This window comes from Dasypus novemcinctus, chromosome 22 (assembly GCF_030445035.2).
Source record: "Dasypus novemcinctus isolate mDasNov1 chromosome 22, mDasNov1.1.hap2, whole genome shotgun sequence".
Classification (NCBI taxonomy): Eukaryota; Metazoa; Chordata; class Mammalia; order Cingulata; family Dasypodidae; genus Dasypus; species Dasypus novemcinctus.
In genome coordinates, this window is record NC_080694.1 from 66,036,648 (window position 1) to 66,059,264 (window position 22,617).

Genomic DNA, 22,617 nt, shown 5'->3' on the forward strand with positions numbered 1-22,617 from the left:
TTGGTTTTCCCTTGACTGACAAAGGGCATCTGTGGGAAAAAAAGGTTAAGAACCCCTGTTTTAGATAAAGAAAAACAGAATTCTTTGTTGCCAGTACTGAATTACAAGTAATTTTAGAAGAAGGATGGTCCAACAATGAACCCTTGATACTGATGACTATGCTTATGAGCCTGTGTGACTGAAATATGAACTAGGCCTAGAGCTGCAGGGTGCCTATGAGTTACCTCCTGAGAGCCTCCATGTTGCTCAAATGTGGCCACTCACTAAGCCAAACTCAGCATGTAAATGCATTACCTTCCCCCCAGCAGGGGACATGACTCCCAGGGAAAAGCCTCCCTGCCATCAAGGGATTACTACCAAGCACCAACTGGTAATGTAACTAGAAAAAGACCTTGAACAGAACGATCAACTAAGACCAGCAGAATATCTCAGCTTACATGTAGGATCATGTATTTAAAACTACTTTTTGACCTTGAATAAAAGGGGGAAATGGCAAAAACAAATGAGTTTTTATGGCTAAGAATCTTCAAAAAAGAGTCGGGAGGTCATCAGAGGGGTCACGCTTATACGAGTCTCCAGAGGACCCCAGAGACAGCCAAAGTACATACAACCCCAGGTACTGGTTGTCCTGAGGGCTATAGAGACACACAGGTTCTATAGTCATGGCAAATGGCTCTGGAATTCAGTGCCATGTCAGTTGGCCCTACTTTGGAATTTGTGTTCCTGAGTATGATGGTGTTGGACACAGATGTGGGCCTTTCTACACATGTCTCTTCTGTCACTTTTATTGAACCTGTGGTTGGCACTAGGGTTGGTGCATACTCAGGACACTTGAATCTCTGGACTGTCCATGTGCCAGCTGGGCTCTGAGCCTCAGCAGTCTTGCAGCTCCTACTCTCTGGCTCGTTGGACTTACCCACACCAGCTAACAGGGAGGTGAAGATGGTCAACCACCACACCAGGGAAGTGAGAATGCCTACAACCGCAAGCAAGAGAATTGCATCCATCATCCATGTGGAACTTAAGCCCCTTTATGTTATAGACGTGAGTGAATATCACCATCCCAGGGTCTACAGGATGAGGGAAAAAATATGTATTAGAGTGGACTTACTGATATTCTACTATGGACCTATTGTGAATAGTAATGGAAGAAATTGTAGCATTGATGAGGAGAAAGTGGCCACAGTAGTTGTTGCAGGCAGGTAGAGGGAAGAAGAGATGTGATGTGGGGGCGTTTTTGGACTTGGAGTTATCTTGAATGATGTTGAAGGGACAGATGCTGGACATTATATATCCTGCCATAACCTACTGGGTGGACTGGGGGAGAGTGTAAACTACAATGTGGACTGTTACCCATGTGGTGTGGTGGTGCTCTGGGGTGTGTTCGCCAAGTACAATGAGTGTGCTGAGGTGGAGGGGAGGTTGTTGATGGGGGAGGAGTGGGATGAGGGGGTGGGAGATATATGGGAAACTGATATTTTTTAATGTAACATTTAAGAAAAAATAGAGAAATAAAGAGTCACAAATATTAAAAAAGAAGTGGTCAGGAAGTGTTTGTGTTTGTGTGTACATCTATCTATCTGTATACAGTCTTTGATGTTAGTTGTCTGTTCTGGAATTCTGAATTACCACCTAATGTCCCTGGCCATGTATGGGTTGTTCAAAGTAAGAATCAATTGATGAATGTATTTTGTCACGTTTATAGAACAATGGAGAAAAAAACACATGATTATCACAAATGAAGCAGAAAAGATACTTTTAAAAATCCAGCATCTCTTCTTAATAAAAGCACCCAGAAGTAAGGATAGAAGGAAACTTCCTCGATATGCTTAAGGGCACAACATGAAAAACCCACAGCTAGCATCATAGTCAATGTCAGAAGATAGAAAACTTTCACTAAGATTAGGCACAGACAGGGATGTTCACTGTGGCAGTTTGAAATCATTTTATGAAGCCCAAAAAGGGACATATTATGTTTTAAACTAGCCATTCCTGTGGAAATTAATTTATGAATCACAAAAAGAGAAATATTCTGTTGTAAACTAACCCATTCCTGTGGGTGTGAGATGCATTTGACTGGATTACATCAGGAGGCATGATTCGTGTTGAGTCTGACATAAAGGGAGAGGCGGAGGATAAAGGGAGCAGGTATTTGATTCCTAAACGTGAGACCAAGAAGATTCCTTAAGCATGAAGCTCCCAAGAGGCTGATCCAGGGAACAGCTCAGGAGGAGAGGAGCCTGCTGGATGCCTGAGGGTACAGCTGAGCTTGAGAAGAGAGCAGAGCAGTGGAGATGCATACAGGAGTACTGAAAGGAGACAAGCCCTGTGCCTGGTCGCTCACAGCTGAGCTCCAGGGGATGGGAGATTCTGGAGGGGAAGGCAGGGAGCTCCACAGAGATGGGTGCCATCTTGCTTCTCCACGTGGCAACTCACCAGAACCCACAGCAGTTGATGTTGGTGAGAAAGCACGTCTTATGGTGCCTTGGTTTGGATTTTTCATGACCATGGAACTGTGAGCTTTTACCCTAAATAAATACCCTTTATAAAAGCCTGCACATTTCCAGTACTTTGCATCCACAGCCCATTGGGAAATTTAAAATACCCACTGCCACCACTCTTGCTCAATATTGTGCTGGAAATTCTAGCTGGAGCAATTACACAAAAAGAAGCAATCAAATTCCTCCCATTTGTAAAGCAAGATGCAAAATGTTCCCTATTTCCAGATGACTAATCCTTTATATAGAAAATACTGGGAAATTTACAAAACAGTCATTAGCTCTAATAAACAAATTCAATAAAGTGGCAGGGTAAATGATAAACACACAAAATATCTGTGGGCTCTATACACAAGTACTGAGCAATCTAAAGAGAAAATCAAGAAAAAAATTCCATTTACAATAGCAAGTAAAAGAATCAAATATCTATAAATGAATTTAACCAAATATGTAATGAAAATGTACACACAAAAAAAATCTACAAAACATTACTCAAAGAAACCAAAGAAGAAATCAGTCTGTTAATAGACTAGAAAAGAAAACCAAATGCTCTTAAGGTAACAATTCTATACAAAAGAATTTATACGTTCAACACAATCCCAATAAAAATTCCAAAGGCCTTCTTTGCAGAAATGGAAAAGCCCATCATCAAGTTTATATAGAAGGATAAGAGGACCCAAATAGCCAAAACATCTTGAAAAAGAATGAAGTTGGAGGACTCAAATTTCCTGATTCTAAACTTATTACAAAGCTACAGCTATCAAATTAGTGTGATCCTGGCACAAGGGCAGACATATAGACCAATGGAACAGAATTGAGAGTTCAGAAATAAAGTCTCCTATGTATGGTCAATTAATTTTTGACAAGGCTGCCAAGTCCATTCAATGGGGAGAGAATAGTCTCTTTGATAAATTGTTCTGGAAAAACTGAGTATGTATATGCCAAAGAATGAAGGTGGGCTGCTACCTCACAATATATATAAATATAAACTCAAAATCTATTAAAGATCTAAATATAAGAAAAGACTATAAAACTCCTGGAAGAAAACATAGAAGCATCTTCAGGCAATGGTTTATTAAACTTCACACTCTAAGCAAGAGCAACAAAAGAAAATAGACACATATAAAACTTTTGTGCATCAAAGGGCTTTAGCATCAGTCAAAAGACAATCTACAGAATTGAAGGAAATATTTGGAAATTGCACATCGCATAGGGTTAATATCATGAAAAAAATAAAGAAATCCTGAACTCCACAACAAAATTACAAACGAGCTCCCCCCCAGTGGCCCTAGTCACAGGCTGGGGCTGCAGCAGGAGGGTTTGGAGAGGAGGCGGCAGGAAAGGGTCTTCTCCTGAGGGGCTGCGGCCCAAGAGGAAGGTGGCAGCTTTGATGCATGCATCCTCTGCTCGTGGACGCGAAGGAAGGAACAAGTTTGGCCAAGAGGCCTGCCCAACGCCACTGCAGACAGGGAGAGCTGAGAAGAGCTACAGCAGGTGGCGGGAAGCAGCGTCCTGATTCCCTGATGGCTGCTGAACACGTCCACCTGACCAAAGGGCCAAGCTGAGTGGCAAGGGCTGTGCTGAGCCAGCCCTGGACCTGGGGAGGGTCTGATGTGACCACGCTCCTCTCCAGCAGTTCTTCTTGGTGACAGAGCACCACCTGGAACATTGCTTGAAGACAAGAAAACTTTTCTTGGACAAAACAAGCCCTCCTGGGCCTCTAGAACCATAGGAAAGCTTGGAAATTCTGAGTGTACAAAGGTGTGATCAATAAAAAGGAACTTCTCACGAATCCTACGAGCAATGACCTCATAGTGGAAGAAGAAGGAGGTATAATTGCTGGTCCATCAGCAAAGACCTTGATCCCGATTTCTGTGTGAAAGGAGAAGGTTTGGATTCCCAGATGCAGTTTTTCAGGTGTTTCCCTGTATTTCGAGGATGGGAGCAACAGTGAAGGCATGAAGGAGATGGTCAGATTCCTGCAACTCTGGACCAGAACAGTGAGGTAGAGGAGCTCCACAGATATCTGAATGCTACATAAACAACCTTCAGGCAAAAGTGGATGCTTTAGAAAAATCTAACACTAAACTGACAGGGGAGCTTGCAATTGCAAACAATAGGGTTATTACCTTGCAAGAAGAAATGGAATGAGTTAAAGAGGAAGTGCCTACATAGCAGAACCCATTCAGAAGGGTCCTAAGCAAGACAGAAGTACAGAAGGGCAAGCACTGAATAAAGCAAGAAAGCACTGAAAGTGGGAGACACAATTACCCTTGGATGTTGAAAAGGAGCTGGAGAGACAGATTCGCACAAGACAAGAGATGGAGTTGGCTGTGAAGATGCTCAAGAAGGGTATCTGAGAAGCAGGTGCCTTGGTGTCCATGGCAGTACCTGGATGTGCCCAGGGCTCTCAAGCATGAGCTTGCTTTAAAGCTGCATAGCTCAGGCTTAGGAGTAAATAAGAAATGTAAACTAAGCAGTTGCTTGGAAGAGATGACTATTTAGGTAGCTGTCACCACTAAATGACTCGAACAAAGATGGCCCCAGGCTGGTTGAGGCCACCCATCTGCTGCGCTGGACAACCGGCTCCCGGGCAGGACTTCAGAGACAAGACCAAGAGTCTACAGCTGGACATGGAGGAGCCCACCAGGCAGCAGAACCAGCCTGAGTTCTAACTAAAACAGGAAAGAGAAAGAAGGTTCCAAAACAACAGGAGCCTCCAGGAAAGGGGTCACAGAGCCAGAACACAAATGGTCAAGAATCACAAAATCAAGAGGAACATGTTAAACTGAAAATGCCCTTTGAAGAAGCCACAAGCTGGTCTCACCCATGGATAAGCAGGATCTGCCCTGGGCACCTGAAAGCTGCAGGTGTGTCAGCTCTGCCAAGAAGATGGCAACATCACCAAGAATGTGTGTAAGACCTGCAGAGGAGCCATCTGTAGGGCTGGTTCAGCAAACTCCTTCCTCTTCCTTCAAGTGTCAGGCCTGAGCAAGTCTGCAGTCCCTGCCCCAAGCTCTTAACAAAACAACATTCCACCAGCCCATCATGAGGCAGGAGGACAAGAGCTGGACCAAAACTCATACAGGGCCCACCTCTACCTGTGCTAGGTGTCAGCAGGCCCTAAGAGCACAGTCCTCAGAATCAACAGAAGCTTTAGGGAGGAATTACTTAAATACATCAGGCCTGGGGAAAAAAGGCAGTGGTTAGGGGTGCTGGAAGTTTTGCTAATTTTCTTTAATGACTATGAATAAAATTTGCTCACTTTAGCCTTTCTCCTCTAATACCCCACCTTGAAGGATTCGTCATAGCATATCTTTGTAAAGAGCTATTACCCATTTTTATGAATAGTAGTAATAATACAGGGAGGGTATACTAGGAGAGAGGGGTCCTGGCAGATAAGACTAAAAGTAAAATGATCATCTCCCTCCATTACATGTTCAGATTCACAGAGGAAAGACAAACGTTAACTGAAATGAAAATGCCCTCTTTATATTATATCTACCAAACTGTGAACCTAAACTCAGGGAAAAGAAGGAGAAATTAAAGAGTAATATAAATTAGGAGTGTATGTCTTTATTTTTCCCCACCCCATCATTGTTTGCATTTGCTGTGTCTGTTTGCTGCATGCTGGTCTTTTTGGTGGCACTAGGAACTGAACCAGGGACCTCAGGTATGGGATGGAGCCCCTCATTGCTTGAGTCACCTCTGCTCCCTGCTTTGTTGTGTCTTTCATTATGTTTTCCTTCTGTTTCTCATTGCATCCTTCTGTTGCATCAGCTCGTTGCATCAGTGCATTGTGTTCCTTGTCTTCTTTAGGAGGCAACAGGAAATGAACCTGACGCCACCCATGTTGTAAGCAGGGGATCAATCTCTTGAGCCACATCTGCTTCCCCATTATGAGTGTATTTAAAACAATATTGTATTATTTCAGGACCGGAAGGTTTCTGGTATTTGCCTACAAATGATTTCATTATCAGAGTATGAAGGAACATTTGCCATTTTCCCCCAAATGATTTTAAGAATACATATCTGCCATTCTCAGAATCTGCTAACACAAAACAAACCAACTTTCTCCCCCAGTCCCTTCTATTCCCAAGTAATAATGGAAATTGTAATGAGTTTTAAAGTTAGCATTTGAGTTCTTCAAATAGGAAGTGTTGAGGAAAGCAAAGCTAGGTCAGATGTAGAGCAAAACAAATTTAATGCATCCATGGCTGAGGATAGCTCTTAAATCGTTTGTTATTATATAAGAAATACTTTATGTTCTGAGCCAAGCTGTAGAGCTGCTAGTGCACAGGATTCTTGGAAAGGGCAAGACTCAGACATGCCTTAGTAACAATCCCTTTGGGGGAAGGAATTGCATCATCAAGGGAAGGAAAGATGGAATGCTCTATTTTGATTGTTACATGTGTACAGATTTTAAAATTCCAATTAAGACTTAAGATACAGTTCTGTGACTGGCTATGAATTCTGGGGTGGAAATATCCTGGAACTGTGCTGTTTGATAAATTGTTTCCTGAAAAGGTTTATAGTCTTGAATAGAGAGTTGCCGCGTGACTCTGCAATACCACTACTGGGTATATACCCAGAAGAACTGAGAGCAGTGACATGAACAGACATCTGCACACCAATGTTCATAGCAGCATTATTCACGATTGCCAGAAGTTGGAAAAAAATCCAGGTGTCCGTCAACAGATGAATGGATAAACAAACTGTGGTCTATTCACACAATGGAATATTGTGCAGCTGTAAGCAGAAATGAAGGTGTAAAGCATATAACAACATGGATGAACCGTGAGGACATTGTGTTGAGTGAAGCAAGGCAGATACAAAAGGACAAATACTGTATGATTGCATAACTATGAATCAAATACATTGTGTAACATATTGTATGATTCAAAAAAAAAGTTGTAAGTATCCAGTACCAAAAAGGAATGGGCAAAATATTTGAATAGACATTTCTCCACAGAACATATACAATGACTAATCAGCACCTGAAAAAAGTTTCAACATCATTAGCTATTAAAGAAATGCAAACCAAAACTACAATGAGGTGCCATTTTACACCCACTTGAACTATGATAAAGAAAATGGAAAATAACAAGCATTGACAAGAATGTAGAGAAAAAGGAAACCTCATCCATTGTTGGTGGAACGTGGAATGCTGCAACCACTGTAGAAAACTGTTTGGCAGTTCTTCAAAAAGTGATGTATAGAATCACTATATGACCCGTCGATCCCACTTCTGGGTATATACCCCAAAGAATGAAAAGCAGGGATTCAAAAAGGTATTTGTACACTGATGTTCAAAGTCAAAATTGTCAAAAGATGAAACCAATCCAGTGCCCATGAGCGCATGAAGGGGTAAACAGAATGTGGTGTATACATACAGAGGAACATCGTTCAGCCACAAAAAGAATGAAATTCTACCACATGGTGACAACAGGGATGAACCTTGAAGACGTCATGTCACCTAAAACAAGCCAGACATGAAACGACTACTATTGTAAGATCCCACTAACATGAAATAATTGGAATATGCAAATTCATAGCTAAAATTTAGAATATGGATGTGATGGTTAGGCTAACTCACCAGCTCAGCCAGCTGATGGTCGCACAGTTGTCTGGTTGAGCAAGCACTGGGCTCACTGTCACACCAGAGCATCCATGGACTTTGATCACATTGAGTTGATTGTGGAGATGGCTGTTCATCTCCAGGCACCTAAGGAGCTTGCCCTCAGCAGTGATGACTTTCGTCCAGTCACTGGAAGGCCTTAAAGGGGAAGGGTCTTCAGCATCCAGAGAATTCCTGTCTCTGCTCCAGACCACCAGCATCTCCTGGGAACTCATCCAGGACCTTCACGAGCACCTGCCTTGCAGCCTGCCTTACAGAATGTGGACTTGTGCATCCTCACAGTCATTGAGACTATTTTATAAAATCTCATACTATCTACAGACATCACCTGTGGGTTCTGCTTCTCTAGAGCATGCTGACAATACAGCAGGTTACCAGGCACTGAGGTAAGTGTGGGAAGTAAAGAGTTGACACTTGATGGTATAGAGTTTCTGATTGGGGCAGTGGGAAAGTTTTGCTAATGGATGTAGTGATGGGAGCATGACACTGTGAATGTAATAAATACCTCTAAAATTTATATTTGACAATGGTCAAGTGGAAAATGTTAGGTTGAATATATGTTACAAAAATAAAATAAAATGAAAAAAAAAACAGAACTGTAGAGTGCAGTGAGCCTCATGTAGACTGTGGACTACAGTAAATAATAGGGTAATAATGGTAACAGTGTTGTTTCATCAGTTGTAACAAAGGCACCACACTAACCTAAAGTGTTAATAATAGGGAAAACCGTGAAAGAGAGAGGCGTATGGGCATTCTGTACTTTCTGCCTGATTTATGTTTTTAAATTTTTATTATTGTAAACCTACCTACAAAAAAAAGTGAGGCCGGGGCTTCCTGGAGCGCATCTGGCGAAGGGGCGGTGGCGCATGCACTTTGGGGACCTCAGTGGTGCTGAGGCTGGTGCGGCTGAGGCGGGCGCCAAGGCGGGTCCAAGCCGCGGCGGCGACCAGGGCTTCCTGCCCGCGCTCCGGAAGGCCGGGGGGAGGGGCGTGGGGGGTGTGGGGAAGAGCTGGGGAGCCGTGGTGGGCGCGGAGGGGGGCGGTGCCCCCGGAGGGACTCGGCCTGCACCGAGGACGCCGCCCCGAAGCCGCCGGGAACCAGGGATTCCCAGACGAGGAGACCCCCGCCCCTCCCCACCGTGACTCCCGCCGCGAGGGGACCCCACGGCTCTGCTCAGGAAGCTCTGGAGTGAAGGGAAGGAAACCGGGGGTCCCGCCTCCGAGCCGGGTCCGGCCTCACTGCTCAAGGAGGACCTTCCAAGCGATCGCGGGGCTGCCGGAACCGCACCCGCCAGCCCGTCCCTTGCCCACCCGAGCCCTTTTCCGCCGCGTGGGCCGCCAGCGCCTGGGGCACCTGCGAGCGAAACGGAGCCAGACAGAGCCAGCGAGAGGCGCTGCCAGGCGGGGGGGGGCCGGGCGCAGCCCAGAGCTGCCCAGCCCGGCTCAGCGCTGCCCGACCCAGCCCCCTGCAGCACGCCCCGCCCCCTCTTTCTAGGGCGTCTGTCCACACCTGCGGGCGGCGCGGAGTCCGTCTCCTTGGTCGCCCGTGCCCAGCCCGCGCGGAGCTTGGCACCTGGAGGGCCTGGGAAAGGCGGGTTGAGTTTGGGCAGAAGCCAGAGAAGCCGCCCCCGACACACCTGCCCGGGTCCTGCCCTCGAGCATCTGCACGTGGGCTCAGGGGAGCGAGAAATCCCGGAAGTGGGCGAGGGTCGCCCCCCTCCACCCCTTCCTCAGCTCTAAGGAGCTCAGGGCCTCCCTGGGCTGCTAGCGGCTCCACACAGCTGGCGGCGGGATCAGGACGAGCGGCTGGAATGATGGCTGGTCACGGGGACTGGCAGAGCCGTCGCCCTGCCAGTCGCGTCCCCTCAGTCCACATGATCTTCTGGGAGACTCCAGTCTACCCTTCTGCCCTCGGGTGTCGGCGAGATAAGGGGGGCGGTGCTGGCTCTGGGGGGGGGGGGGGGGGCACAGCGGCCAGGCCGAGGAGCTTGACTCCATCCTGAGGGCACTGGGCAGCCCCGGAAGCTCTAGAGAAGCGGAGAGCCGGGCAGAGCTGGGGTTAGCGCAGAATCTCGGGGGCAGGGACCTGGGGGTGGGCCTGGGTTCTGTGGCTCAGGGGAACCCCGCAGGGCTGGTTTCTGAGCAGGAGAGGGGAGTCCTGAGGGAGGAGGGGGTTTCTGGGACAGGCACTGGACAGGAAGCGCCGGGCAGCAGCGGAGGGGACAGGAGGAGAGGCCAGGCCCTAGCGGGCGTGTGAAGACCCGAGGCCGGAGCGTGGGCCAGCCCAGGGCCGGGCGCCTTCAGTGAAGCTGGGGAAGCGCGGGGAGGTCTCTGAGTACAGAAAGATGCAGCAGGGGTCGTGGGAGGGGACAGTCTGAGGCCCGGAGGGGGCTGGAGGGGGCCCCAGCGACAGTTCAGGAGAGGAGGGCGGGCCTGGGGGTGTGCACGGGGGCTCCAGCTCTACAGCGTCCAGGGTGCTTCCATGTCCAAGACAGGAAAAGACCCGGGGTGAGGACAGTGCTAGCAAGACGCGCTGTCACTCAGCACAGCAAGTATTGCCTGGCAGTCTTCGAGGGGTCTCAAAATTGTCAGGAGCTAGTTCCCAGCCTGTCCTTGGAACTAGCCTGCCTTTCCGCCCACAGTCCACCTCGATTTGGACAAGCCTCATTTCCCAGGCTCAGTGGCTCCGGTACCAGGCCGCTTTCCTCAGCTTCTCAGAGAGCTCCAGGATCGTGGAAGGTAAGACAATGACATGGGCACAGCCTCTCTTTACTTTAAAAGTGATAATAGTAAATGAAAAAGGAAAACCTAACCCTTAATAATCACCACACAATCTATCCTTTCCAAGCAAGGCCTAGCATCTATGGGTTTCTTTTTTTTCTTTTTCCTCTCCTGTCCCCTGCCCTGCTGTTTTGCTGTAAGTGTCCATTCACTTATGTACCTATTTTTCTTTTTGTCTTCTTGTTTTTCTCCTCTAGGATTCACCAGGATTCGATCCTGGGGACCTCCAATGTGGAGAGAGGTTCCCTGTCACTTGTGCCACCTCAGTTCCTAGTTGCTGCTGTGTCTCACCTTGACTTTCCCCTTTGTCTCTCTTTCGTTGCATCATCTTCTTGCTGTGTGGCTCACCTGGTTTACTGCACGGACACAACTTGATCAGGAGGTCCCAGGGACTGAACCAGCTACCGTCATATAGCAGACAGAAGTCCGATAACTTGAGTCACATCTGTTTCCCTCAGTTTCCATCTAATTCATTTGTATGTATGTTTTATATAGATTGAGTCAAACAAAAACAAAAAGACAATGATGGAACCCAAACTTGGACCCAGGCTTTCTGGTGGCAAAGATGAAATTGCTCCAGTGTCTTGGTTGAATTACAGCCATTTTCACCTACAGCACTTGCTGTGTGAGTCCCTGTGGGAATACCATGGTGTACTTGAGAAGGATGCTGAGAACAATTTAAAGAACTTCTTAACAGAAGCAGATGTGGCTCAAGTGACTGAGCTGCCGCCTACCATAGGGGAGGACTGTGGAGTTTTAAGAGTTCTTTATGTATTCTGGGCAGAAATCCTCTATCAATAATGTGATTTGAAATATTTTATTCTGGTGGCTTGAGCCAATGACGAAATGCAAACTCTCAGGATAAAATTAGAATTTTGGGAAACTGGTATCCATCACCCTAAGCTTGACAGCTTTCCAATATCCACACATTTTCTGGTGGGATCTGTGTTCATTTTAGAAGTATGACTTTTGAAAATACGTAAAGAAATGCGTCAACCCTGGAAGATCTACATAAGTCAGTGGGCCAATGTGCTACTTTAAAATCTTCATGCATTAATACAAAATCTATTTTATGTGCAAAGATACACTTGAGGATTTTCATGTCACAAGATGAAATATTCAATAAGATTTCAGACTGCAATTCACCTTTACAAACTACGTTCATGTGCTTTCAGTGTAGTATCGAAGGTGAATGTCAATGCTCACCTGAAAAGGCTATTAAAATACGTCTCTCTTTTCCAACATTTATATCTGAGGCTGAATTTTTGTTCAAACCCAAATAACAGATTGAATGTGATGTGCAAGTCCAAGGGTGCTCTACTGAGACTGCTGAGAAAGATTTGCCAAATTGTAAATTGATCCACTCTTTTATTACATTATTTTCTTTTGGAATTCGTTATCAACGTCCAATGAGTTTTAGTGTAAGTATTAATCTACAGGAATCAGTATTTTAAATTCCACTTTAATTTCAAGTATGGTCAGTACCAGTCGAGGTCATCCAAATCCCCTCGGGTCCTCACTAATGTGTAAGCTGTGAAGAGTCAGGACCGGGTCTCACTGACAGGGGGTGACGGAGCGCTCCGTGCAGGGGAGGGGTCGGGCCAGTCCAGGACCCGGTCTCGCTCTCAGGGTCCCGCCCCGAGGCCGGCGTGTGGGGCGGGAGGCCGAGGGGGGAATCCCCGGTCCCCGCAGTTTCACTTCTCCAAACCTGAGTCAGGTTCTTCTGCCCCGACACTCGTGACGCGGGCCCAGGGCTGCCTCCCATTGCCGGCCCGGTTCCGGAGAAGCCAATCGCCGTCCCCGCGGCCCATCCAGAGCCCGCCCCGCCCGACTCAGCTTCCTTCAGACTCGGGGATCCGGCCATGGCACCAGGGACCCTCCTCCTGCTGCTCTCGGGGCCCCTGGCCCCGACCCCGACCAGGGCAGGTGAGTGCGGGGTCGGGGGGCGCTGCACGGAGGGGGCGGGGGGACCTGGGGGGGGCAGGACCCCGGAAGCCGCCTCCGCCCAGCTGACCCCCACGCTGACCCGCCCCCCTCGCTGACTCCCACGCCGACAACCACGCCCCCTGTCCCCCCAGGCCCCCACTCCCTCAGGTATTTCCAGACCGCCGTGTCCCGGCCCGAGCGCGGGGACACCCACTACATCTCCGTGGGCTGCGTGGACGACACGCAGTTCGTGCGGTTCGACAGCGACGCGGAGAGTCCGAGGATGGAGCCGCGGGCGCCGTGGGTGGAGCAGGAGGGGCCCGAGTACTGGGAGTGGGAGACGCGGAGGGTCAAGGCCTGGGCTCCGTTTTACGGAGAGACCCTGAGCATCCTGCGCGGCTCCTACAAGCAGAGCGCGGCCGGTGAGCCACAGGGCCCGCGCACGACCGGGATCCCCAGGACGGGCCGGGGTCGCCCGAGCCTCGGACCCCACTGCACCCCGAGGCCGCGGGACCCGGGACCCCCACCCGGGAGCGCAGGAGGGACTTTTCCTCGGTTTCCTTTAAGAGTTTCCAGCAGAGGGGCCCAAGCAGTCAGCGCCGGGGGCGGGGCCTAGTGGGGGTGGGGAGTGGGAGGGGCTACGCGTGGGGCGGGGCCAACGGCGATGGTTGGTCGTGCGCGGGGTTGACCTCGGGGGCGGGGCCAGGGCCTCACATCTTCCAGAGCATGTTTGGCTGCGACGTGGGCCCCGACGGGCGCCTCCTCCGCGTGTACCATCAACACGCCTACGACGGCGCCGACTACCTCGCCCACAACGAGGACCTGCGCTCCTGGACGGCGGCGGACACGGTGGCTCAGATCGCCAGGCGCAAGTGGGTGGAGGCCGCGGATGCAGAGCACTGGAGAGCCTACCTGGAGGGCACGTGCGTGGAGTATCTGCAGAGATACCTGGAGAGCGGGAAGGAGACGCTGCTGCGCACAGGTACAGGGGGGCGGGGCGCCCAACCCCAAATGTCCTTTCCATTCCTGATGGTCACATGAGCGCTGCTAGAATGGTCAGGAGAGAAATGGAAAGTTCTGAAATTTCTGACCTTCCCGCAGACCCCCCAAGGACCCACGTGACCCGCCACCCCATCTCTGACCATGGGGTCACCCTGAGGTGCTGGGCCCTGGGCTTCTACCCCGCGGAGATCACGCTGACCTGGCAGCGGGACGGGGAGGACCAGACCCAGGACATGGAGTTTGTGGAGACCAGGCCTGCGGGGGACGGAACCTTCCAGAAGTGGGCGGCTGTGGTGGTGCCTTCTGGGGAGGAAGAGAGATACACGTGCCACGTGCAGCATGAGGGACTGCTCGAGCCCCTCACCCTGAGATGGGGTAAGTGGGATGAGGTGGGGGCCTCTTCTAGGGAAGCAGGAGCCCTTCTGAGCTCCTCCAGCAGGGTCAGGACTGAGCCTGGGGTCAGGGTCCCTGACCTTCCCCCCTTCTCAGAGCCGCCTTCCTGGCCCCCCATTCTCATCGTGGGAGTCGTGGCTGCCCTGGTCATCCTTGGAGTGTCCGTAGTGGCTGGAGTTCTGATCTGGAGGAGGAGGAGCTCAGGTAGGGAAGGGGCGGCTCTGAGGTTTCTTGTCCAGGGGTGTTTCCAGCCTGGGTAGCAGTGTGCCCTGCCCCTTCCTGGTACCGTGAAGCCCCTCCTCACACACGTGCCCATCCAGTCTGGGCCTGTTACTACACTTACTTTATAAACCTGTGAGAGAAGTAGGACAATGTCCCCGGTGATGACTTGGAGGCCCCTGTTCCCGGCAGTCAGAGGGAAGGGGCTGCTGAGGACAGACTCTAGTAGGGCAGAAGGTCCAGCCGCAGACATCTCCTACCTTGTGTTTCCTGATTCTGCACTTATGGTTCTGAAAACTTTCCTGGATCCAGGACTAGTTCTCAGGACCTCATGTCCTGCTCTCACTAGTTTTTTTTCCATAGGTGGAACAGGAGAGAGCTACACTCAGGCTGCTTGTAAGTGGGGGATGGAGAGGGAGGTGGTGTGGGGGGTCAAGGCTGACCTGAGGCTTTGGGCAGTGTAGACGGAGCCCACAGGGCAGCTCAGCCCTGTCACTCCTTGACTCACATCTCCCTGTGGCTTTGACCAGACCCTATGTTTGTTCCTCTCCAGCCAGCGACAGTGCCCAGGGCTGGGTTTTATCTCTGGATGCTTCTAGAGGTGAGATCCTGGGGGGCCTGAAACGGGAGAGGGGTTGGGCCAAGAGGACTCACCTGGGTCCTGGGGATTCCTTGGACATGGACATGAGGACTGTGGAGGGCTGGTCATGACATCAGCATTTACAGAGACGACCTGAACATGCTCTTGTTTTCTTTTGTAGTGTGACAAAGCTGCCTCAGTGAGGGACGCAGAGATTCCAGACCTGTTCATACCCTTGTGTGACTTCAAGACCCCCTTCCTTTGGGTGTGAAGACTTTCCTTCCTCAGCTGGCATCTGTGTGTCTGCATTCCCATTGTATGCTGGCGGATGGGGAGGTAGCTCACCCCTGCCCCCACGTCCCCCACACTGACCTGTGTTCCCTGCCCCGACCGACTGTCCTGCTCAGGAGAGCTGGATGTGGAGCGTCCACAGCCCTGTCTTACTTCATGGTGTCCTGAGCTGCCCTTCCTGCTTCCCTTGAAAGTGAGAACTTCAGAGGATTTTGCTTTCACAAATTCTTGCTATTAGGTGGGATTGAGAACTCAGTTGAGGGCAAGGAAGATTCTTAAGAAAAAGGAAATAAAATGAATTGGGAACCTTCCAGAATCTTTTGTGTACTGTGTTAAGTGTTAACGGTGAGGAGCCAAGTGTGTACAGGGCTGTGTCCAGTTGGTGCTCCGTCCACGTGGGCTTCACACTGAGGAGGATCGACATGTCAACTTTATTTAACTCCTGGTGGTTTGGTCCTTCTCTGCCGCCTGCCCTCCCTCTCTGCCCTTACCCAGCTCCACTGACCCCAATGCTGGCTGCAGCCCAAACCCATGGATTTGGAGAGCAGACCCTAGTGTAGACCCACAGGTAGGCAGTGGGGTCTTAGCCTGGATTGCTCTTGTCTTGGAGGGAGTTGAAATTGTGCTGTAGTTATAGGGGGTGGAGGGGAGGGGAGGGAGAGCAGCACTTCTGAGGACAGTCCTGGCAGCCTCAGTGTCAAGTGAGTGGAGGTTGTGCCGTCGCTGCCAGGAGACCACAGCTGTGTTAGGAAAGGCCCTGGGGGGTCCTCACTAACCACTCCTGCACCTGGTGTTGGTGGAGGACTGTACAGGATGCCCCTTTTTAGCTTCTGGGAAACATTTGTGAACTAAAAGCAGCTACAACCTCTGGCCTCCATGCAGGGAAGGTGTTGTGTGAACTTGGGGGGTCAGTGCGGGTCTCACTGAGGCCGTGACATTTGAGGACAGCTTGAAGGTCATGAGGGGCGTGTCCCTGAGATTGTCCTGGATGGTCTTCCCAGGCAGGGAACTGGGCAGTGCATCATGGTGGGCAGGGGCGGCCTGTAATTCTGGGAAAGGCAGGAGGCCAGAGTGGAGCTCAGCATCCATGGACCACACTCGAGTGACCGCAGAGCTCTGGAACCATGTCTGGAAAGCACGTGGACAGGGACCCCCAACTCTTCTGTGTACAGGAACCTCCTGACACCCCACAAGGGTCCAGAAGGTCTGGGTGGATAATGAGGTTCTGTGTCCATAACAAGGGGGTGCTGAGCTGCTGGATTTCAGGTGCATCTTTAGAGCAAGAACCAGACCAGGGAGGCCCCGTGTCTGTGCTCCAGCTCCCTGAGGGTGGTGGAATGTGCCTTCTGGGCTCTCGTCCCATGTCCTGAGATGGGGCCTGGGAAAAGCCCGAGTGTTTCATCACAAGTCCCTCAGGCCGTCCTGGCTCAGCTGGATGGTGAAGCTTCTGCCAGTGATGAGCGTAGGGCCCCACATGGTGCCTAAACCATGTAAAAAAGTCCTTTCTGGAAAAGAAAAGGAAATCTATCATCAGTTATGAGGGTGATGTTGGGAAATGAATGTGCTTTCTCTACAATGGGGTATAGCCAGGTGGGGATTTTTAAAGTGGTTCAAAGTTGTCCATAAATTAAAGCTCTGAATTCTTGCTATGTGACTCTATTTCTTAATGGAAGTTAATGTGGTACCCTGATGGCACTTGGGTTTGGTTGGATAAGTGTGTGACTAATAAACATCTTTCCACTCATTCCCTTATAGTCTGTTATGATTTCACCTTTTTTTCTCTGTCAGATTATCTTCACAAATAATGAGGGGCATTTGTGAATGGATAATTGATTTCTGAAAAGATCTCTCCCTGTCTTTTTCTCATAGTAGGATTTTGAAATACCAAGATCTCTAAGACTTTAAGGAGTACGTGTGCACTGGCATTTCATATACATTTTATATTTCCTTGTACATAAACATTTCTGTGGAGAGGGACCAAACTTTTACAGTTTTTATGTGACCCCATAAGAGGCTCATATACCCCCCAGGTTTAGACACAGTGCTATTCCATGTTGGTCATGAGCAGCTGGTCAACAAACTTTTCAGCAGACCCAAGGACATGATGTAAATGCTCCTTTCCACTCTAGAACACGATAAGGTAGAGGCTCCTTGTTGCTCTCAGGCGCAGTTTCCATCTGGATCTCACTGTGGCTGGTAAATGGTCCACAGAGCAGCGCTGGCCCCTGACCACTCTGAGGAGTGTTGGTGGAGATGAACCGTGTTCCAGCACCTACCCTGGTGACCAGTGCCAGGAAGGAGTTAATAGGTAGTTAATGAGATTCCATCTAAAGTTATAACATAGGTGTACTTTTAAGGCTTTCTCTTCCACTGAAGAAAACTGAAAATAATAGGTAAAATATAGGAGCATCTAATCAGCATTAAAGAAAAAGAGTAATCATTTACCCTAAAATATCCACATGGAAAGACATCTGGAGAGAAACTCCATTCATCATATGATCATGTGTCAAATCTGAAAATTGTATCATTAATTTCCTGGGCTCACATGCTGAAGTAGACAGGAGCTGATTCCAAACCTTGTTCATGTGGGGAGTGAAACAGGTCAGTCCACCACCCTGGAAATATAGGAATCCAAATGTTCATAGCCTCAGAGTAAGGGAAAAACAGAAGAAATCTGTCTCATCCCCCAAAGAAGAGTGTTCTGAGGAAACATGCCTTTTAGCCAAGGGCAGGGGCTGAGTGGTGGGAAGAGGGAAGAAGCTGTTTTTGAGGAATTGTAACCACCAGCCAGCCCTCTTGTGGTTTGTTGCCCAGATGTGCCTCACCTGTGAAACAAAGAAACTACAAGCCATGGATTTAGTGTGTAATATCCTAGATTGGTGGTCTGAAAATTGGAAGAAGGAAACAAGAGCCTCCAGAGTATTCCATGTTTAGCCTCTGTGTCAAAGATTTTAAATGATTTCACAAAGAAGATTTGGCACTCAGAGCAAGAAATAGATAAATGAAATAGAAAAAAATCAACATGATCAATAATGAGAAAGAATAGATCAAAAACAGAGGTTCAGAAAACTTCAATATTAGAATTATGAGATGTAGAGTATAACATAATCCAAATTATTTTGTGTAAAGAGAAAATGCTTAGCTTGAAAATTCCTGCAGAACATGGGAAACTAAAAATGACCTAGCTGATTTATGAAAGAAGTTAAAAATATCACAAATTGAATTAGATACTCAGTTGGGAATTGTGCTTGGGATTATGATGTAGAAAGAGCAACCTCCAATACACAACTTCAAATTCAAATAAATAGAAAAAACTATATTTTTCAGACACTGGAGAACAGATAGGATGAGGATTTATGGTGGCTGAGATGAGGATTACAAAAGAGGTGAGTTCTACAGTTGTCCAAAGCAAACAGCAGGAGGGAAATAACAAAGATAAGACCAAAACTCAATAAAATAGAACATAGAGAAAAAGAATGATACACAAAGCTTGTTTGATGGGGAAATACCAATACATTTTTTACACCTGTAGTTAGACTGATCAAGATTAAAAAGACACAAATCACCAATATCAGGAATGAAAGAAAGGTTATCTATACAGAGTCTTTAGAAAGTGCAAGGACAAAGGAACATGTCAATAGACTTCTCAACCTAGATGAAATGAACAGTTTCCTTGTAATACACAAATTACAAAAGAAGAAACAGAAAATTTTGCTCGTACCTGTATCAGTTGTAGAAATTGAATTAGTATTTGAAAACCTTCCCATAAAATAAACTCCAGGCCCAGAAGGTCTTATTGCTGAGTTGTAGCAAACACATAATGAAGAAACAGTATCATTTCTACCCAAACCCTCTTGCATATTAAAGGAGGAACAATTTTCTATTCATGTATGATTCCAGACTTACCCTCATTCAAAACCAGGCAAAGACATCACAAGGAAAGAGAAGTACAGAACACTGTCCCTCATGAGCCTAGGCTTAAAACTCCAAACAAAATGTGAGGGAGCAAACCAAATGCAAAAATACATAAAGAGTATTGTAGATCATGCCAAATTGGACTAGCTGGGAATGCAAAGGTAGTTTAATATCTGCAACTCATCTCTGTCCTCCAAATTAAACAGAATAAAGCAAAACACCATGTCACCAATACTGCAGATGCAGGAAAAGCACTTGCCAAAATGCAATTCCTTTTCAAGACAAAATCTCTCAGCAAACTAGGAATAGAAAGCAGATTCCTCTAGTGGATCCAGGCATCAGTGAAAGTCTATGCTAACATCATACTCAGTGATGCAGGCTAAACCCTTTCTTCCTAAGATCAACCAGTTAGAGAGGCCCATTCACACCATTTTTTTTTTAACCTCATTCTGAACATCCTAAGGGTATTAGTCACCCAAAGGGTGACTAATCCCAGAAATTGGTTCGTTTTTATAAAGGGTATTTATTTGGGGTAGAAGCTAACAGATACCGAGCCATAAAGCATCAGTTACTTCCCTCACTGAAGTCTATTTGGAGCAAGATGGCTGTCACGATCTGCGATGGTTCAGGCTTCCTGGGTTCCTCCCTTCCTGGGCTTGCTTTTCTCTGAGTTCAAGGTTCCTCTCTTCCTGGGTCTTGCTTCTCTTTCCTCTGTGAGCTTACTTGCCAGGGCTTCAGCTTAAGTCTTCAGGATCAAACTCCAACATCAAACTCCAACATCAGAAATCCTCAACTCTGTTCTTTGCCATGCCTTTTATTTGTAAGTCCCCACCTACCAAGGGGTGGGGACTCAACACCCTAATCATGACTCAATCAAGCCCAGGTACAGATCAGATTACAAACATAATACAATATATAATTTTGGAATTCATAACCATATCAATCTGGTATACTAAACAATGCAAGAAGGCAAGAAATGAAATGCAAGACCTATAGAGAGTAAAGGAAGAAGTAAAACTGCCATTATTTGCAACCAGCATGATCACATATGAGAGAAAATGATAAAAAAATCTCAACAAATTATCAGAATAAAGAAATGAATTTATCAAGGTCATAGGATGGAAGGTTATTATATAAATATTAATGCTATTACTATACAATAGTGATAACCATAAAAAGAAATTTTAAATATCTCCCACTTATAAACATTTATCAACACTTACAAATATTGTAAAATCCTTATTTCATACCATGTGGTATCCTGCATTGGATCCTGGAACAGAAAAAGTAAATGACATTTGTAGAAAAACTGGTGAAATACAAATAAAGCCTGTAGCTTCAGCAATTACAATAAACTAGTCATTATTTCTTAGTGGTAACAAATTACAATGCTTGTGTAAGTACTAATTACAGGGGAAACTGGGTGAAGGATAACTGCAGGTGCCTGTACTATCTCATCAACTTTTTTGTAAACTAAAAATTATTCTAATATTTAAAAATCTTTATTTAAAATTGGAAAAGTATATTTGGAAATAAATTTAATGAAAAGGATGAAAATCCTTTAGCCTGCAATTACAACACATTGCAAAGGGAAATAAAAGCAGACCTGAAAATATGAGGGATCGACCTTGCTCATGGATTGGAAAATCATTATTCCTAAAATTATACTTAAAGGATCTTGTAGATAAGGGGTTCTTAAAAAGGGATCCATGAGCTTGAACTTAAAAAAAACCATTATTCTTGTGGGGATATGTTGGTGCAGATGTGGTTTATTTATTAAATATTATACAGGATAGTGTGAACTTAGTATGGGGTCCATGGTTTTTGCCTGACTGGCAAAGGGGTCTGTGGGAATAAAGGGTTAAGAACTCCTGTTTTAGATAAATAAAAACAGAGAATTCATTGTTGTCAGTACTGAATTAGAAGTAATTTTTGAGAAGGCTTTTGGATGGACAGAAAGTGTATTTGTGTGTAGTATGTACATCTATCTATCTGTATACAATTTCTGTTGTGAACTGTCCTTTCTGTAGTCCTGAGTTACCACCTAATGCCACTTGCCATGCAAGGGTGGTTCAAAATAAGGATTAATTGATGAAAGTATTTGTCACATTAATAGAACAATGATCATCACAAATAATGCAGAAAAGGCAATTGAAAAAAAATCCAGCATCCCTTCTTTTTTGTTGTTTTTCCCTTCCCTCCCCCTCCTGCCCCCTCCCCTCCTGCTCCCCCTTCCCCTCCCCTTTCCACTCCCTGCTGGTTTTTGCTGTCTGTGTCCATTCTCTGTGTGATCTTCTGTATCTATTTCTCTTTTTGTCTTCTCTTCTAGTTTTTCTTCTCAAGGATCACTGGGATTCGATTCTGTGGACCTCTGGTGTGGAGAGAGTTTCCCTGTCACTTGTGTCATCTCAGTTCCTGGTCTCTGTTGCACCTTGCCTTGACTCTCCCATTCATCTCTCCTTTGTTGCGTCATCATCTTACTGTGTGACTCACTTGCACAGGCACTGGCTCACCGTGCACGCACTCACACAGGCACTTGCATGGGCACATGGCTCACTACATGGGCACTAGCTCACTGCACAGGCACGCTCTTTTTTTTTCACCAGGAGGCCCAGAGATTGAGCCCAGGTCCTCCCATAAGGTAGGCAGAAGACAAATCACTTGAGCAACATCCGTTCTTTTTTTTTTTTTTTTTTTTATTTATTTATTAATTTTTTTATTTTTTATTGACTTTGTAATAATATTACATTAAAAATATATATGTGAGGTCCCATTCAACCCCACCCCCCCACCCCCCCTCTCCGCCCCCCCAACAACACTCGTTCCCATCATCATGACACATCCATTGGATTTGGTAAGTACATCTTTGGGCACCTCTGCACCTCATATACATTGGTTCACATCATGGCCCATACTCTCCTCTATTCCATCATGTAGGCCCTGTGAGGATTTACAATGTCCGGTGATTACCTCTGAAGCACCATCCAGGGCAGCTCCATGTCCCGAAGACGCCTCCACCTCTCATCTCTTAACATCCGTTCTTAATGAAAGTACACAGAACTAGCACTAGAAAGAAACTTTTCCAACATGCTTAAGGGTACAATATGAAAAACTCACAGGCAGCATCGTATTCAATGTCAAGAGATAGAAAAGTTTCCCCTAAGATTAGGCACAAGACAGGGATGCCCACTGTGGCAGTTTGAAATCATTTTATGAATCCCAAAAAGAGAAATATTATGTTTTAAACTAACCATTCCTGTAGAAATAATTTTATGAATCCCAAAAAGAGAAATATTAGGTTTTAAATGAGCCCATTCCTTGGGTGTAAGGCCCATTTGACTGGATTACATCAGGGGGTGTGATTCATGTTGAGTC

General features: G+C 47.0%; 1 protein-coding gene and 1 pseudogene across 5 annotated transcripts; both read left to right on the top strand.

The window, feature by feature from the left end:
• Positions 1 to 2,507: 2,507 nt before the first annotated feature.
• On the top strand, positions 2,508 to 5,550 carry LOC101445102 (protein RUFY3 pseudogene; annotated as a pseudogene).
• Positions 5,551 to 9,133: 3,583 nt separating this feature from the next.
• LOC101440648 (class I histocompatibility antigen, Gogo-B*0102 alpha chain-like) lies at positions 9,134 to 15,643 on the top strand. Of its 5 annotated transcripts, none has more exons than XM_058285416.1 (9): positions 9,134 to 10,874; positions 11,114 to 12,842; positions 12,995 to 13,264; positions 13,549 to 13,824; positions 13,944 to 14,219; positions 14,334 to 14,441; positions 14,820 to 14,852; positions 15,010 to 15,057; positions 15,218 to 15,643. In XM_058285416.1, exons 2-9 carry the CDS (start codon positions 12,779 to 12,781, stop codon positions 15,220 to 15,222), a joined length of 1,080 nt encoding a protein of 359 aa, XP_058141399.1. In that variant the 5' UTR covers positions 9,134 to 10,874; positions 11,114 to 12,778; the 3' UTR covers positions 15,223 to 15,643. The 5 variants fall into 5 exon arrangements, with proteins under 5 accessions (XP_058141399.1, XP_012377252.2, XP_058141398.1 ...); XM_012521798.4 differs by having other exon boundaries at positions 9,136 to 10,874; positions 12,203 to 12,842; positions 14,987 to 15,057; XM_058285415.1 differs by having other exon boundaries at positions 9,136 to 10,874; positions 12,203 to 12,842.
• The last annotated feature ends 6,974 nt before the right edge of the window (positions 15,644 to 22,617 follow it).